At 31.9% G+C, this 15,981-nt stretch overlaps 2 protein-coding genes across 2 annotated transcripts; both read right to left on the bottom strand.

Annotated features, from left to right (window-relative positions):
- Window positions 1-2,548: 2,548 nt before the first annotated feature.
- Window positions 2,549-2,986, bottom strand: LOC142326587 (uncharacterized). The gene has a single exon (XM_075369173.1). The coding sequence runs from the start codon at window positions 2,984-2,986 to the stop codon at window positions 2,549-2,551; it is 438 nt and encodes a 145-aa protein (XP_075225288.1).
- Window positions 2,987-4,644: 1,658 nt separating this feature from the next.
- LOC142326586 (uncharacterized) lies at window positions 4,645-5,283 on the bottom strand. Its single transcript, XM_075369172.1, has one exon. The coding sequence runs from the start codon at window positions 5,281-5,283 to the stop codon at window positions 4,645-4,647; it is 639 nt and encodes a 212-aa protein (XP_075225287.1).
- Window positions 5,284-15,981: the final 10,698 nt, after the last annotated feature.

The following is a 15,981-nucleotide window of genomic DNA, read 5'->3' as shown; positions in this document are numbered from 1 at the left end:
TTTTTACCCGGCTAATTTTCTTTTAATTTCTCGGTAACAAATAAGATATCAACTTGATTTTTGGTGTGGCTAATTTTTATATAAATAACTAAAAAATAGTTTATAGATTTTTTGAAATTCAACTTTGAAAGGGGGTGAAGAAAGGTAAAAAACATTTGAACAATGACTGCAAATTTTCCCCATTTCCGACTATACTAAACGAGATATTCAGTAGATCTGGATTTGTAAATGCGCTTCAGATAAATACTTAAAAAACATTTTTTGATTTTTTGAGTTTTAATATTTTAAGGGGTAAAAAAGCATAAATTGTTACATACTTTTCTTTAATTCACAATGTTTTTTTTTTCATATATGTCCTCAACTGTTGCATCCTTAATTTAACATACATCTTGATATTGCCGGTTGATGAAATTTTGCACATTTACTAAGGTCGGGTGACAATGGAATATTCTACCATTACTTTTGCAAACATCCCCTCCGTACGGAAGTAAATTAAGGGTGCGGGTGTAAAACATCTTTTGAAACACAAATTAACTAACTAATTAAATTCATGCAATGTATGGTAAAATTTGATTAAAGTATGACTAAAAAGTACAAAGCAAGTTTTTAACAATCTTTAAAAATGTTTGTAATATTATTTTTAAATTTTTACCGTTTTATCCGACCGCTACTGAATCTATTTTTATGAGGTTTGGTAACATTATGTTGATAATTTATTTTCGTAATTCTGATTATGTATATTGCTCCTCAACGTTTGGAGTAACATAGCTAAGCATATCAACTAAATTGGTTGCCACGGACTTCGCCTTCATGATACCGTGTTGCTGCGGAATAATGTGATTCTTAACTGAACTATAAAGATGATCTTGAATTTTCGTTTCAAATACATTGGAAAATACTCATAGAACAGATATTGGCCTATGATTGGTAAGGTCGGGAAAGTTGCATTCTTCGGTACAGGAGAGAAAACTGCAGTTTTTCATACATCAGGAAAGCTCCCATATTCCAGGCTTCTGTTGAAAATAAATTCTAAAATGGATGAAAAAAGAGGATTAAGACCCTTAAAGACAATAGGTGAAATTCCATCAAAGCCAGCTGCTGAATTATACCTCAATGATCTAATAGCACTCAAAACATCATCATCAGAGACTAATGGAATATCTATTAGATACTGACTCTCAACAAAATTATCAACAATCCGTTATGTGTAAATACAATCAGATTGGTAAACTCTGTGAAATTCCCCCCCCCCCCCCCAATAAATCGCATAACTCTTTGTCATTAGAAATCACTTTTCCAATGTGCTTGATGGGCCTTACTCTTCGAGCCTCACCCACGTAATTCTTAATATACGTGAAGAAACCATTAGGAAAAGCACCAAGTTTCCTTTCAATGTTTCGAGGATGCTTAATTCTATCTCTAGATAATAAAACTTTGACCTTATTACGAAATTCGGAGAAGGTTATATAGTATCTCTAAGCCCGTTCTCTTAAATTGACGGTAAAATCTCCACTAGGATTTAAGGGTAGAGATCAACGCACCTGAGAACCAAGGTGAGAGTTTTCTGGGGTTTAGAACGTGCTCACAGTAACAGATTATCTGTAACTATTTGTAAGTCAAGTGACTATGTTATTGAAAACATCCGCAGTAACTCCAGAATCAGAAGCCTTGTACATCGGATTCCAATCGGTGCCCGCCGGAGCACACATAAGCTAAGAAAATCAGCACGGCGATAATCACGCACTAAAACTGAATGATTTTGCGCTGGTATTAAATGACACATCCACCTTGAATTGTAATTTGATTTATTGATTACTGAACTAATTACACATTGAACTAGTGGACTGTATTAACACATGTTTTCGATCCCGCTTCCAATACCAGATCCCTCTACTCTCGCTCCCGACTTTTGTACACTCATTCGTCCACCCCCACCACACGACACACGCACAATCACACTTGAACGCACATACAGAACAATCATCCATGCCCCCCACCTTGAAGGTAGTCTTTCAAAAAAGAATACAAAAAATAAGAAAAAACAATTAAGTTACAAATCAAATTGCATGAACACAAGAAAATGATTATACAAAATAAATGTAAATAATATGCTAAGGTTAACAAATTATGTAATGGTTTTCAAAATGTCAATTCCTGAAAGTTTGCAAAACACACAAAACAAAAATTATCATAAAAAAAATACACACAAAGGTATTATATGTTTTAGTTAAGTCACATCAGGTTTTTGGGAGAGGACACAATTTTTTTGCAGGTACTTGACCGTCACTACCAGGATGGGTTTCGATCACTCGGGCCAATTTCCATCGAAGAGGTGGAAGGTTGGTTGTCTTCTTTGATTACCACGAGGTCGTTCACTTGAATGTTAGAGGTTGGTCTCATCCATTTCACTCGCTGTTGAAGGATGTTGAGGTAATCTCTCGACCAACGAGACCAGAAGTGTTATACGCGTTGTTGTATCTGTTGCCAGTGACTAAGCCGGGTAACAGGAAGTGATTGCAAATTTTGTTCTGGAATACTGGTTAAGATATCAGCTACAAGGAAGTGTGCTGGGAGCTATAAGGAAGTGTGTTAAAGGAAGGATATCTGAAGGCTCATCGGATACTGCTGTAAGGAGTCGGGAATTTATACATGCCTCAATTTGTGTTAAAAATGTTGAAAATTCTATGAGTGTTAGACATGAAGTCCCAATAACTCTTCTCATATGAGTCTTAACAAGTTTCACCGATGATTCCCGCAATCCGCCGAAATGCGGCCCACTTGGAGGATGAAAATGCCACTGGATACCTTCGTCGGCAAAATTATCAATCAGTTTTGACTCTAGTTGCTCATTCTTGAAAATCTCTTCTAATCTTAACTCCTTGCATGCACCAACAAAGTTTGTACCATTGTCTGAATAAACATTTTTCGGGTTGCCTCTTCGAGCTATAAAACGTCTGAAAGCTGCGATGAATGCTGCTGAGGTCATATCTTCCGCTAATGGCTTTAGTAGCGAAACAGATGAACAAAGCAATGTAACACTTGGTAGGAATGATTCCACGTTTTCTTGACGTCTTCACCAAGAAGGGACCACAATAATGGACTCCTGTCGTCATAAATGCTCTAAGAGGAGGTGTCGCTCTAGCTTCAGGTAGATTTCCCATTAAATGTGTATAACCTTTAGGCCTTACCTTGAAACACTGTATACCCTGTTGAAAGATTCTTTTAAGTAAGTTTTTTCCACCAATAGGCCAATATTTTTGTCTGATTTCGCTAAGTAGTGATTGAGGTCCAGAATGTAAAGTTTTAATATGGAATTGTTTAGCAATTAGATCTGTTAAATGATGGTTCTTAGGTAATACTATGGGATTCTTTTGGTCAGGATGAATACTTGAATATTGAAATCGTCCTCCTACTCTGATTACATCATTGTTGTCGATGTACGGGTTTAACGATTTAAGTTGGCTATTTTTGTGAACCAATTCCTTCGATTTCAAGTCACTGATTTCTACATGAAATGTTTCACATTGTAATGATTTTAGTATTTTTCTTTCGGCTGCTTCTAGCTCATGTGTAGAAAGGGAACCAACACGATGATGTTCACGTGACTTGCAATTGTGGGCAAATCTCAAACAATAAGCAATCTACACGTACTTTCCTGCTAAATGTTGAATATTTGCTGAAATTTATAGGTTCAACCACAGCTGAAAATATAAGTATTTTAATACGACGCTCCGGAATTTCATCATAACTTAATTCCTCTAGTGTATTCGAATTTGAATTTATTTGAATTACATCACTTGGACCTTGCCAGTATAACTTGTTATCCATGATTTGGTGTGGAATTAATCTCCTAGATAGAAAATCAGCAGGATTCTTGTCTGTAGATATGTATTTCCAAGAATGAATATCTGAATTGTCTTGGATTTTAGCTACTCTGTTCGCCACAAACGTTGTCCAATGCGACGATGGAGCTCTGATCGATGCAAGCACGATCGTAGAATCTGTGTAAAGATTCACTGAGTTAATTTGAAGTTTTAATGAATTAATGGCAAATCTAGTCAACTTTGATAAAAGTAGTGCACTACATAACTCTAACCTAGGAAGTGATACATTTTTCAATGGAGCTACACGTGACTTAGACGTAATCAAATTCACAGTTACATTGTTCGAAGTATCAGTGGATTTTAAGTAAACACATGCACCATATGCGACTTCAGATGCGTCAGAGAAGCCGAGAATTTAAAATTCGAATGTTTTTCTGACTAAACATCTTGGATTTTCTAAAGTGGCCAATAAATGCAGAGATTCTTGAAACATGTTCCACTTCTCACATAATTTACTACGTATATCCTCATCCCATCCAATGTTGCATGCCCACAATCGTTGCATGATAAGTTTTGCTGTGAGAATTATAGGTCCTATAAGTCCCAATGGGTCAAAGATACGTCCTATAGCTGCCAAAATTGTGCGTTTGGTGGCCTTTTGATTTTTACATTGGTTTTGAAATGAGAATTGAAAAATATCTTTCGTGGGATTCCATATTAGTCCTAACGTCTTGACCTTTGCGTCTTGATCAACATTACAATTTTTTTGTTGAACATCTTCACTCGAAATATCACTAAATAAGGCAGGTTCATTTGCGCATCATTTTCTCAGATGAAATCCACCACGGGCGGCTAAATTTATGATGTCTTTTTGAAGTTGTTTCGCTTCTACTAGAGAATTTGCTCCTGTCATTAGGTCATCAACATAAAAATCTTCAAGCATTATTTTTGAAGCTTCTGGAAAGGTTTGTTTTTCATCTATTGCTAATTGGTTTAAAGTTTTAGTAGCCAAAAAGGGAGCACTTGCAGTATCGTAAGTAACTATTGATAATTTATATGATTTTATCTTGCCGTTGGGATGTTCACGCCAAACTATGAATTGCAAGTTTTGTTGCGATGGATGAATCTGAATCTGTCTGTACATTTTTTCAATATCTGCTGTCATAGCGAATATGTGAGTTCTAAATTTTATAATGATACTGATGAGTTTTGATTGTACTGTAGGACCGACCATTGAGATGTCATTCAAAGAAATACCTGAACTTGTCTTGCACGATGCGTCAAATACGACCCTAACTTCAGTTGTAGAAGAATCTTCTTTGATAACTGGATGATTCGGAATGTAGTATGAGTTAGATGGTTCTGAATTTTCAATTGGTACTTCTTGCATATGACCTAAATCTTCATATTCTCGTAAAAATTGATTTTTAAGTTCATTATTTGCTGAAAGCCGTTTCATAACTATTAATAAAATCTTGAGCTGCCGATGTTAATGAGAAGTAATCGGATTCAAATTTACTTCGTTCATCTGATTCATCAGCCAATTCTATTTGCAATTGGATTTTATCGAAATCGGACCAACATTCTTCTAATTTGGATAGCCTAAGCTTAATTTGAGTGATTTCAGTAGCATTTGATACTGAATCAAAATATGTTTTAAAACGCGTAAGTTTGGCTTTAATAAGGTCTCGTTCTTTTACAAGTTATTTCAAATCGGTCATTTTGTATTATTTTTATATTATACAATATAACTTCACACACAAATTTATTGAGGCAATGTATAAGGAAATTATTACATAAACATGGAAACATAGATTAATAATATTGCATTGATAATTTGGGAATGTGAAAGATAATTAAATTGAAGGGCAAACAACTTGGAATGTAAAATCGATTAAGATAGATATGAATTGGCTGAATTACAATTAAGATAAGAAATTCTATAATTGGGTCTTGTAAAAGATAACGGAATGACTCATGGATACAGAATTAACTTGGGATAATGAATACTGAAAACAGATAACAACTGAAAAATCAACACTTATCTGGCGACTAAGCGATGACGGCACAGTAGATAAAATTGGCTGCTGTCTCCCACCAATGAAGTCGTCTGGACTGGAAAGCATATAGCACCGCTGATGTTGCGAGATATAATGATGTTGAACTTCACAGGAATACTTGAAATAACGCTTTGACAACTTTTCACACACTTTTTTTTGTAAAAATTGATGTCACAGTTACACCACAATAAAAAATCCGGTCGGAGTAACTAAGACTAATGAATGATTTTGCGCTGGTATTAAATAACACATCCACCTTGAATTGTAATTTGATTTATTGATTACTGAACTAATTACACATTGAACTAGTGGACTGTATTAACACATGTTTTCGATCCCGCTTCCAATACCAGATCCCTCTACTCTCGCTCCCGACTTTTGTACACTCATTCGTCCACCCCCACCACACGACACACGCACAATCACACTCGAACGCACATACAGAATAATCATCCAAAATCTTAACCATGCTGTAAACTCCTGTTACAGTAGATAGCAATTTGGCAAAAGGTGGTAAGGGTCATCCAGCAAAAGCAAACAGTCAGACTCCGAAGACACAGAAACAGCGATGTTGGAAAGGACTAGATCCAGAATTGTTTTTGCCCCTAGGTTATAGATGGAAATTAAATGAATTAAGCTATAATCATCGATGAAATCGAAAATAGCTTCAGCTTTCTTCTTAGCATAGAACTGAATGCCGCACTCCAGTGTAAGGGTTTTCTAGTCAATATTAGTGATGTTAAAATCACCAAGAATAACCACACAACAACTAGTAATATTTACAACCCCGTGAAATCTCTCCAAGAAAGACTTACGAGCAAGCGATGAGTAATCAGGACTGAAGTAATGATTACTAATCAAGAAATTTATAATTTATATTATCTGTCATATTAACTTTAATCCAAACGCACTCAGCAAATTCTAGGTCAGCTCTTCTGAAGCTTTTTAAAGTGGAATCGATGGAGATTAAAGATCCACCGCCAGTTATCTTGTCGCTGGTAATACTGATGCAAAGAAGAAACAGACTTCATCTGCAAACAACGCACACTTTGATAAAGATTTTTAATCCAGTTTACAATGTCATTGGCTTCTTTACCGATCTTCAAACCGCTCTCCTCCGCGAACATGCTATTAGCAAACTTCAAAGAGTCTTTCTTTACACGTGACAGCATTATCGGTTTTAAGCCTCTGGTAAAAAAAGGGCAACCACAGCTTCCTGCGGCCAGTTATCAGATTTCTTAAGTGCTTCAAACTCCTCTTCAGTCATGACACGTGGAAAGAGCTATATTTGTAAGGAAACTTACACTTCAGTTTAGTACATCGTAGCGATGTTAACGGTGTACATTCAGAAATGTACTTCTCTAGTGCTTTACCTTTTCCATATATGGTACAAACCGACTTACAAATAAGGCTTTAGTCTTAGGATCGCCATAAACACAGTCCACTGGACGAGTTTCCTCAATTCTATCAGCCATACGACCAGAGGGCAGATTCAACAAACTCTTCTGGACTGTATTCACAGCAAGATCCTGAAAAACCCTTTCATCAACAACGGTTTAGTCTGGAAGGATGGAAATTTCTGTTGCAAGAGGCTTTTTCCTGTTTCTCTTACTTCTAGCAACAGTAATCCGGGAAGAATTTACCGAAAATAGTTCATCAGGAGAACCCTCAGGTGGCGAAACGTGATTCCCGACGAAAGTCTTGAGTCCCCATCTCGGCGACAATCTTCAATCCTTCCAAAAATACAATAGCAGTTAATGCCGGTAACAGATTGCCTAAACTGGACGATTTCCCCCTTTAAAGACAGTATTACACTTTGTATGGCAGGTATAGACTCAAGCAAATAATAATTTTTATAGTCTAGGTGTGAAATAAAATCCTCTTGTAAATTGCTCTTTCTAATTTCAACAATATTCATTTTACAATCGTTATCACGTTTGCTTTTAATTACATTTTCTGTCTCTTTCTTTCTTTCTTCATTGTTAGTAACCTGGTTGGCTTTAGTTACAGTACACTTTTTTTTGTTTAACATCCGGGATTACCGTTAGGTATTGCTTCTAAGGATGAAACGAATGATTTTTTGCGTGTGTAAAAATGACATGCCTGACCGGGATTCGAACCCGGGACCTCCGGATTAAAGGCCGAGACGCTACTATTTGTGCCACGGAGGCTAGTTCTAATACACCTAGCGATAAAATTGACTGGTGCACCATCGTGATTATTTATTTTTCTGGTACATGGGTTACACTTAAATCTCCATGTACCATTCACAACTAAGAAATCAAGGTCCTCCTCAACAACGTTAGGCAATGAAGATGAAAATAAAACTCACACTGTTTGCAAATTATGCGGTTTTTTTACCATAAATTGCTGCGTTGAAGGATCAGCATCTAGTGGGTGATGTCGTGCAAGTTGAAAAATTAAAACAAACTGGATTAGCTGATCAAAATAAACAAATTTCGACTGTTTCTTAGATTATTCAACAATTTAAAAAATAAATATAAGTACGTCTTATCAACGAAAATAATTATATACCCGGAAAAATTTTACATCCTACAACACAAAAAAGTACTAAGAACTGAAAAATAAAACACTAAAAAACTAAAATTCGCGAACGAGACCAAACTAATAATAATAAAAATAATAAAAGTTTATAATTTGATGCAAGAAAGGATGATGATGATGATGGTGGTGATGGTGATGGTGTTGGTGTTGGTGTTGGTGTTGGTGTTGGTGTTGGTGTTGGTGTTGGTGTTGGTGTTGGTGTTGGTGTTGGTGTTGGTGTTGGTGTTGGTGTTGGTGTTGGTGTTGGTGTTGGTGTTGGTGTTGGTGATGGTGATGGTGATGATGATTGATGATTGATGATTGATGATTGATTGGTGATGATGATGATGATAATAATGAGAATAAAAACTTGGCGGTGGAACGAGTGGTAGAAAACTTTCCTGATATTTTTCCAGCCTATGATTAAAGGCAACTGAAAGGATAGCAGAGGATTCTTTTAGACGCCTTCTAGATTAATTATTAATAGTTTTGGTGATTTGTGACGTTAAGTTAGGTCTGCAGTCTTTTAGCCATATGGTTATTATTTAACAAATATGGGCGTTATTTAAGATCATCATGGCAATTAGTAGTAGTTGCCGCTGTCATTATATTCGCAAAAAAAAAAAAAAAATATGAATCTTACGTTGTCTATATTTTACAAAAATGGAAGCAAAAAATGTAATTTATAAACTAATAACTGAAAATTCGTTAAAATCCAAAAATAATTGTTTTTTTATAAGACACTTCATTATGATGAATTCATTAGATAAGCTATGGATGAACAGAAAATCGATAATGCTGTATTTTTTTAGTGTTGGTAAATTTCTAATTCATCAAAATCTATATTTTTACCAGTCAGTTGACATTTTGTTTCACATAGGATGTGAGGTTTTCACAGTGGGTGGTTAGTTGAGGTTTTGATAAATATATTTTTATAGACCCAATATGGATATCTGTTTTGAAAATAATTATTTGTTTTGTTGTATTGAGATAACATAAAAAATTCAACCGCATTGCGAGATTATTTACGGAATTTGTTTTATTGATTGAACATTCGATTACAAAACTTTTACTGTATATATTATATAAAGCTGTTTTTTATTTTAAATTAAATAATAGTGTACTATATCTTAAAAGTAGTTTTACTTTTTATATTTCATATTGAATATACAGAATAATTCACGAAGAATCTAACAAACGTTCAGGACATGTTCTACTGGTGAAAATAAAGAAGAAAATTCATATAAATATAAGTTCGAAAACATTTCGTTAGCGAATTTCGGCTGGTGAAACATTTCCCCCTGATTTCTCCGCCTTAGGGTTAAATTAAGCCAGAGTATGATTCTTAGGTCCCAAATTAATGGGTAAATTTAGTAATTTTATATGAAATCTGACCGGAAAAATTGAAAAAAAATAAAAATAAAAATAGATCCCATAACTGTGTTTTAGTGTTTTTTTAGAAATCAGGGTTAAAAACCAAAGATTGGGGTCGAAAAACTCACTATTTTATGATAGGCGTAAATAACTTTGTTAAATGGGTAATAAACACATAAAACGTTTAAACAAAACTTGAGAGAATTTGAGTCTGAGTAAAACTGTATGAATAAAGTCTACGAAAATAAATACAAATGAAAGAATTTCGCAGTTTTATTAAGAAAAAAATATCAATTTGTGACATATTTTAACTAGGGAATAAACGAAACAAAATTTTCATTTCTAAAAAACAGAAGGATTAAATATTTTAGAAAAATTAAATAAAAAAACATATCAATTAACAATTTATTCGAAATCTTTAAAGCTAATTAAAAATTAAATTTACTAAAATCTGTTTCAAATAATTTATTTCATAAGTTGGCAACTGTTTCTCTTTCACCGAGAGCGGGGCTAATTGGACGAAATTTTTTCCAGCCGACATTCGCTAACGAAACGTTACAGAACTTATGTTTGTATGAATTTTTTTCCTTATTTTCACCAATAGAATATGTCCTGAAAGTTTGTTACATTCTTTGTGAATCAACCTGTATTTATTTTATATATATATATATATATATATATATATATATGTGTGTGTGTGTGTGTGTGTGTGTGTGTGTGTGTGTGTGTGTGTGTGTGTGTGTGTGTGTGTGTGTGTGTGTGTGTGTGTTGTGTGTGTGTGAGTGACGTAATTATATAACACTAGTGGCCCCTTGCTGTCCACAGCGTTATTATTGCAAAGTAATGTTATATATTTTTAAAAAATCAGCTTAAAATATATTTCATAGGCAAAATTCGTGCTCAAAACTTATTTCCAGACATACCTGTGGGTCATTCTGAAGAGAGTAAAAAAAAAAAAATATCAGCCCGATCTGTCCGATAGAACGCTTAGACTGATTGTAAGTAGATTTTCAGCCCAATTTTTTTAATATGTAAGATGTGTTATTCGTAATAAAAATTATCATTAGTCAAATTATTAACTTAATAAATTTACTTAATCACCTTAAAGTAGACTAATGCAGTATAAAAATCTGATTCATTTTGCGACAAAATTTTTAAAAGGGCCTGCCAGTACATTAAAATGGTTACGTTATTAATGAATAGATAAAAAATAATAATAATAATAAATGATTGTTTAATGTTAGAATATTGAACTTAATTTATTTGTAAAATTCAGCTTAACTGGATTGAAAACTAGAATTTATTTAAAAGCCGATTAAGGAAAGAATATAAAATACATATAATATAAAAAAAAGTAAGAAAAATTATAATAAAATAATAATGTAAAAGTAAAATATTAAAAAAAATAAATATTTTATTCACTAACTATTGTATTTACGTATGAAGTAAGAGTAGAAATAATGGTATGTACATAGACCTAAGTATTTATAACATAAGGAAGGCTGAGTGAGGATACACAAAGTATATATTTGCACGAAGTAAATACAAGTTAATTCCTTCCTTATTTTATTGAAGCATTTCTCGCGTTACAGTAGAAACTTTAATTTGTAAAAAAAATATTTTTCGAGTGTTCATTATTAGAACAAAAGATTATCCATAATTAAATTATTAGTTTTACTAAACTGTAATAGAATTATATTAATGATTGATTCCACGATTAATGAAAATACATATTTATATAAACAATATTTTAAAATGTAGTATAAATTTAAATCTAGCAGTAGTAGTAACAATAGTAAAGTAAATAATAAATGCAATAAAGGAAATGCAATTTAAGGAAATGCAATAAAGGAAATGCAATAAACTGCATTTCATTAAAACATGATGGTTCTAAAATTTTTAGAACGTCTGCGGTATTGAACCGTCTTAAGTTAAGTAACATTCTAATAACTAAAGGTACATTTATTAAATCGCATCCCGTCTCAATTTAAAAGATGTCGGGTGAAGTTTTATAACAAGTTGTTAACATTTATTTGTTAAAATTACCGTAGCGCTAGAAATAATTTAAAAATAAAAAAATTAATAAATTATACTATTGTTGATTTTCGATTTGATTTTCTTATATGCACGGTAATATGTTAAATATGTATATATGCAACTTGAGAGTGCGTATGTGTTTTAAATCATACTACGCATAGTTTTTAACGACTTATGTTTGTATCATTACATACACTTAAGATCGTAAGGTTATATGTATTATTATTATCACCGCATTTCTTTTGTAACCATGGTTTCTGCCGGTAAATACATTTAGGTAAGTTTAAAAAATAAATAAATAACTAACTAAATAATTTAAATGTCGATACTATTTCGGTGTCAAGTTTGGTCGAGTGTGTAAGCAAGAAGGAATGAATATTTTGAAGAAAGAATCGATAGCATAGCAGTCCTCTGCGCGACTCACTAGCGGGTCGGACGGTATAGTAGGGTAGTCGGGAGTCGGGAGCGAGCGGAATGTGGAGTATCGGAGTACGGAGCATAGCACGAAGGACGAGCGGAGAACGGTGATTATGGAAGGGGTAGTGAGGCGGCGAGTCGATGCTCCGACGTAGCTTTGCTTACGCGCTCCAAGCCTTTACCAGTCGTAGTGGCGTAACCGCTGCAATCGCGTGCACGTCGCTCTATTGTTGCGTTTTCATCATCAGCCTACATCATTTTATTATCATTGTAGCCTACATTACATTATTTCATTGAGTGTGAAACGATCTTGTTGCTATTGTATATAATATTCTTTATCTGTATTTGTATTAAATCTCTTTAATCGAATGTATGTTTAATTTCGATCTATTTAAGTGTAATTAGAATAGAGAACTTTTATTTTGATATCGTTGATTGTAATTGTATTCTTACTGTAATAAAAAATCTTTTAACATAATCAATATTTTGTGCCGTGTTAGCGGTATATGTATAATATAATTATATAATAAAAAAGCTACAAATTAATAAATGAAATTACAAATTATTAATTCTATGATTCTCGGTATATGTTAATATAATACACAAAATAATTTGCGAAATATCAAATTATTCAACGATTGCTCTACGCTACAAAATTTTGTAAGTACAACAAAACTTTTAATTTAAGCTTATATTATAAATAAAAGTTGCTTGTTATAACTTACATTTGAATAAAACAGAAATATAATTTTAAAATTGTTTTTTCTTATTATTTTTTTTATAATAAAATTTTATAACATCAGAGAAACCCAACAGAAAAAAAAATTATCATTTACTCTTGAAAATATTGGAAATTTGCAAATTTGCAACTTATTATCCAAATTTATTTATTTTAATTAAAAGTCTATTAGCGATGTTCGATATTAGTTTTTTGTGTTAAAATTATATTTATTATTTAAAAGTATATATATTAGTTTAATTCTTCCCTTTTGAAAAAAAAAAAAACGTATAAAATTATCTGTTTACCTTATTCATTTTTAGCCAAATTAATTTACACATTTCTTTTTATTTTTGTAAATCATATGATGCTGAGAATTAAAAAAAAATTATTTACAGATTTAATAAGATACAAAACGTGTAAATTAATAATTGTTTTATTAGTTATTTTTGGCTTCTATTTCTATTATTTCAGGTTATTATAAAAAAAAAAAAACTTAAGGTGTTTTTTTATTTTCATTTTTTAAACTGAATAAATGATAACTGTATTTTTCTGCTATAACTTCATCTTCATCTGTTTTTGGTTATTTAAATATTAGTATTTAATTTTCACCGTGGATCCTTTTTAATTATTAAAATTAAAATCTATATTGAACTACACGGCTAGTTGTAATAAAAGTACGAAATAATTTTCATCTAATAAATCTTCAAATAAAACATTTTATCAAGCGCATTTCTTAATTTCCTTTGTATTTTATTGATGTTTTGTTTTGTTTATAATTCAAGACTGATAAGAAATTGTAAAAAAGATTGTTCTAGTTTTCGTTTTATTAAATTAGTATTACTTGAAGAATGTATGTTATAGCTTCATTTATTCTGTTTATCTTTCTTTTTTTAATTTTAAAAGTACGTAGAATTTTGTTCAAAGATTTTCAGTTACCCTTATTTTTCATATTTCGTTGAAATTTAGTAAAATTATCAACATTAATTTTTTTCTTGAAAGTTTGAACTCCAAATTTATGTATGTGAAAATTGCACAATAAAACCTTTCTATATAATTATAAAAAATAGTATCGTTAGAGTTAAATTAGTTTAAAAAATGTACTAAATACATTTCATAGTTTCTCATCCATATCATCCATCACCCATATATATATATATATTTATATATATATATATATATATATATATCTTAATTTAATCTGATATAAATCTGATATATTTATAAAAAAAAAGAAAAGTTTAACCCTTTTGTTAATGCTTTTCTAGTTTTTTAACTTCAACTCTTTTTAAAATTGTAAATTATTTTGACGGAGATTTTGTTAAACTTATTTAATCTTTTTGTTGAATCAATATTTTTAATTTAACCTCTGATGTGATCGGTGTCTAATGATCAAAACCAGTCAAATGCGTTGCTTTTTTTAGTAATAACATTTATTCTTAAAATTTTTTTTTGTCTTAATGTGTTAAGTTATCAGTGTTTAATTTTAAAGTTAATAGAAGTATACGTTTGATTTAATTTACTTCCGAATTTAAAATTTTATTCATTATAATTCATATCTAACAATATAATATACAGAATGATTCAAGAGAAAAGGAAAATAATTTGGGAACTGATTCTAGAGTTTTAAACAAGAAAAAAAGGTTCAGATCAACATGTAATCGAGATACGACTAGCGAAAAATTTCGTCCGGATTTTAGTTTCCTCGGTGAAATAAAGTCATGCTGGAGTTATTAAGGCGTTATATAAAGAGTAGACTTGATGATTTCTTATATTTTTTAACTTGAAAAATTGAATAAAATTGATCTCAGAACTGTACCTTCCGTAGTTTTCATGATATCCAATGTAAAATTGAAAAATTCGTTGAGAAAAAACACGTAATTTTAGGTTTGAAATATAATAACAGTGTTAAATAAATAATAAATGCGTAAATTTTTTTGCCAGACTTGTAAAAAATTTAATTATGAGAAAATCAATGTAATGAAGTCTATGAAAACAAAAAAAATCAAATTTTATTAATAAAAAACAAAACTTGCTAGAAAAAATTATGAATTTAAAAAATTAAAAATTACTGATTTTAGTACAATAAATAACCCATATACGATCACATTTTTATTTTACTAATATGTACGTTGCAATCTGTTCAACTAGTGAACAATAAGCAACCCTCCCCCACGGCCCAGTTAGATGAAGATAATATGTGTGACATATAAATGAGGTGTAGTAGTCTTTTACAGACTAAGGCCAACTATTTCTGAGATGTTTGATTAATTGAACCCCAACCACTAAAGTACACTTCACTATCTAGAATTCAAATCCGTATAAAAGCAACTAACGTTTATTAGGATTTGATCCTAAGAATCTTCAACTTAAAAAATCAGCTATTAAATAACTGACTTGCGACGACGAGTTAACTATTGGACCAGCCTGGTGGGCTATTAATTAAAAAAACCCACAGCCCTGGTGGGCTTTTTAATTTAAAAACTTAATATATTGAAACATACAGACAGCTTGTAAAGTTCATAATTATTTCAGGAAAGTTAATATTACGTGCAAAAGTTGTTTTCTAGTACGATTTTTTTCAAAATATATAAACAAAATAACTTTTTTTTTCAGAATTTGAAATTTAAAATTGTGTTCACACAGGAAACTAAAAATCAGAGCGCCGTTCGGAAATTGGGGAGGGGGCGATGGAGTTCCACCGTAATATCTGGGCAACCACTTGTCCGATTTTCACGATTCAAACGGCATATGTATCAGCAGGTCAAGCGCTAACTGTTTAATCCTACAGTCTTAATGTGGCTACAGACTTGATTGACAGGATCTTTGTTATCCGAACTTCAATCGTTTAGCCGCATGTTTTGTTTGCATTCACCCACCGTAAAACGTACCGATTCGATCTTTCGCTAAATGCACTCAGATCTGTGCGCTAACACAGATGTAAAGTATAAACTTATGATGTCTAAAATGTAGAAAATAAAAAATATGTAAAAAAAATTAAAACACC

The sequence above is a fragment of the Lycorma delicatula genome, chromosome 6 (assembly GCF_047948215.1).
Source record: "Lycorma delicatula isolate Av1 chromosome 6, ASM4794821v1, whole genome shotgun sequence".
In the NCBI taxonomy this organism is placed as follows: Eukaryota; Metazoa; Arthropoda; class Insecta; order Hemiptera; family Fulgoridae; genus Lycorma; species Lycorma delicatula.
Note: the sequence above shows the minus strand (reverse complement) of the source record. Positions and strands in the feature narration are given on the sequence as shown.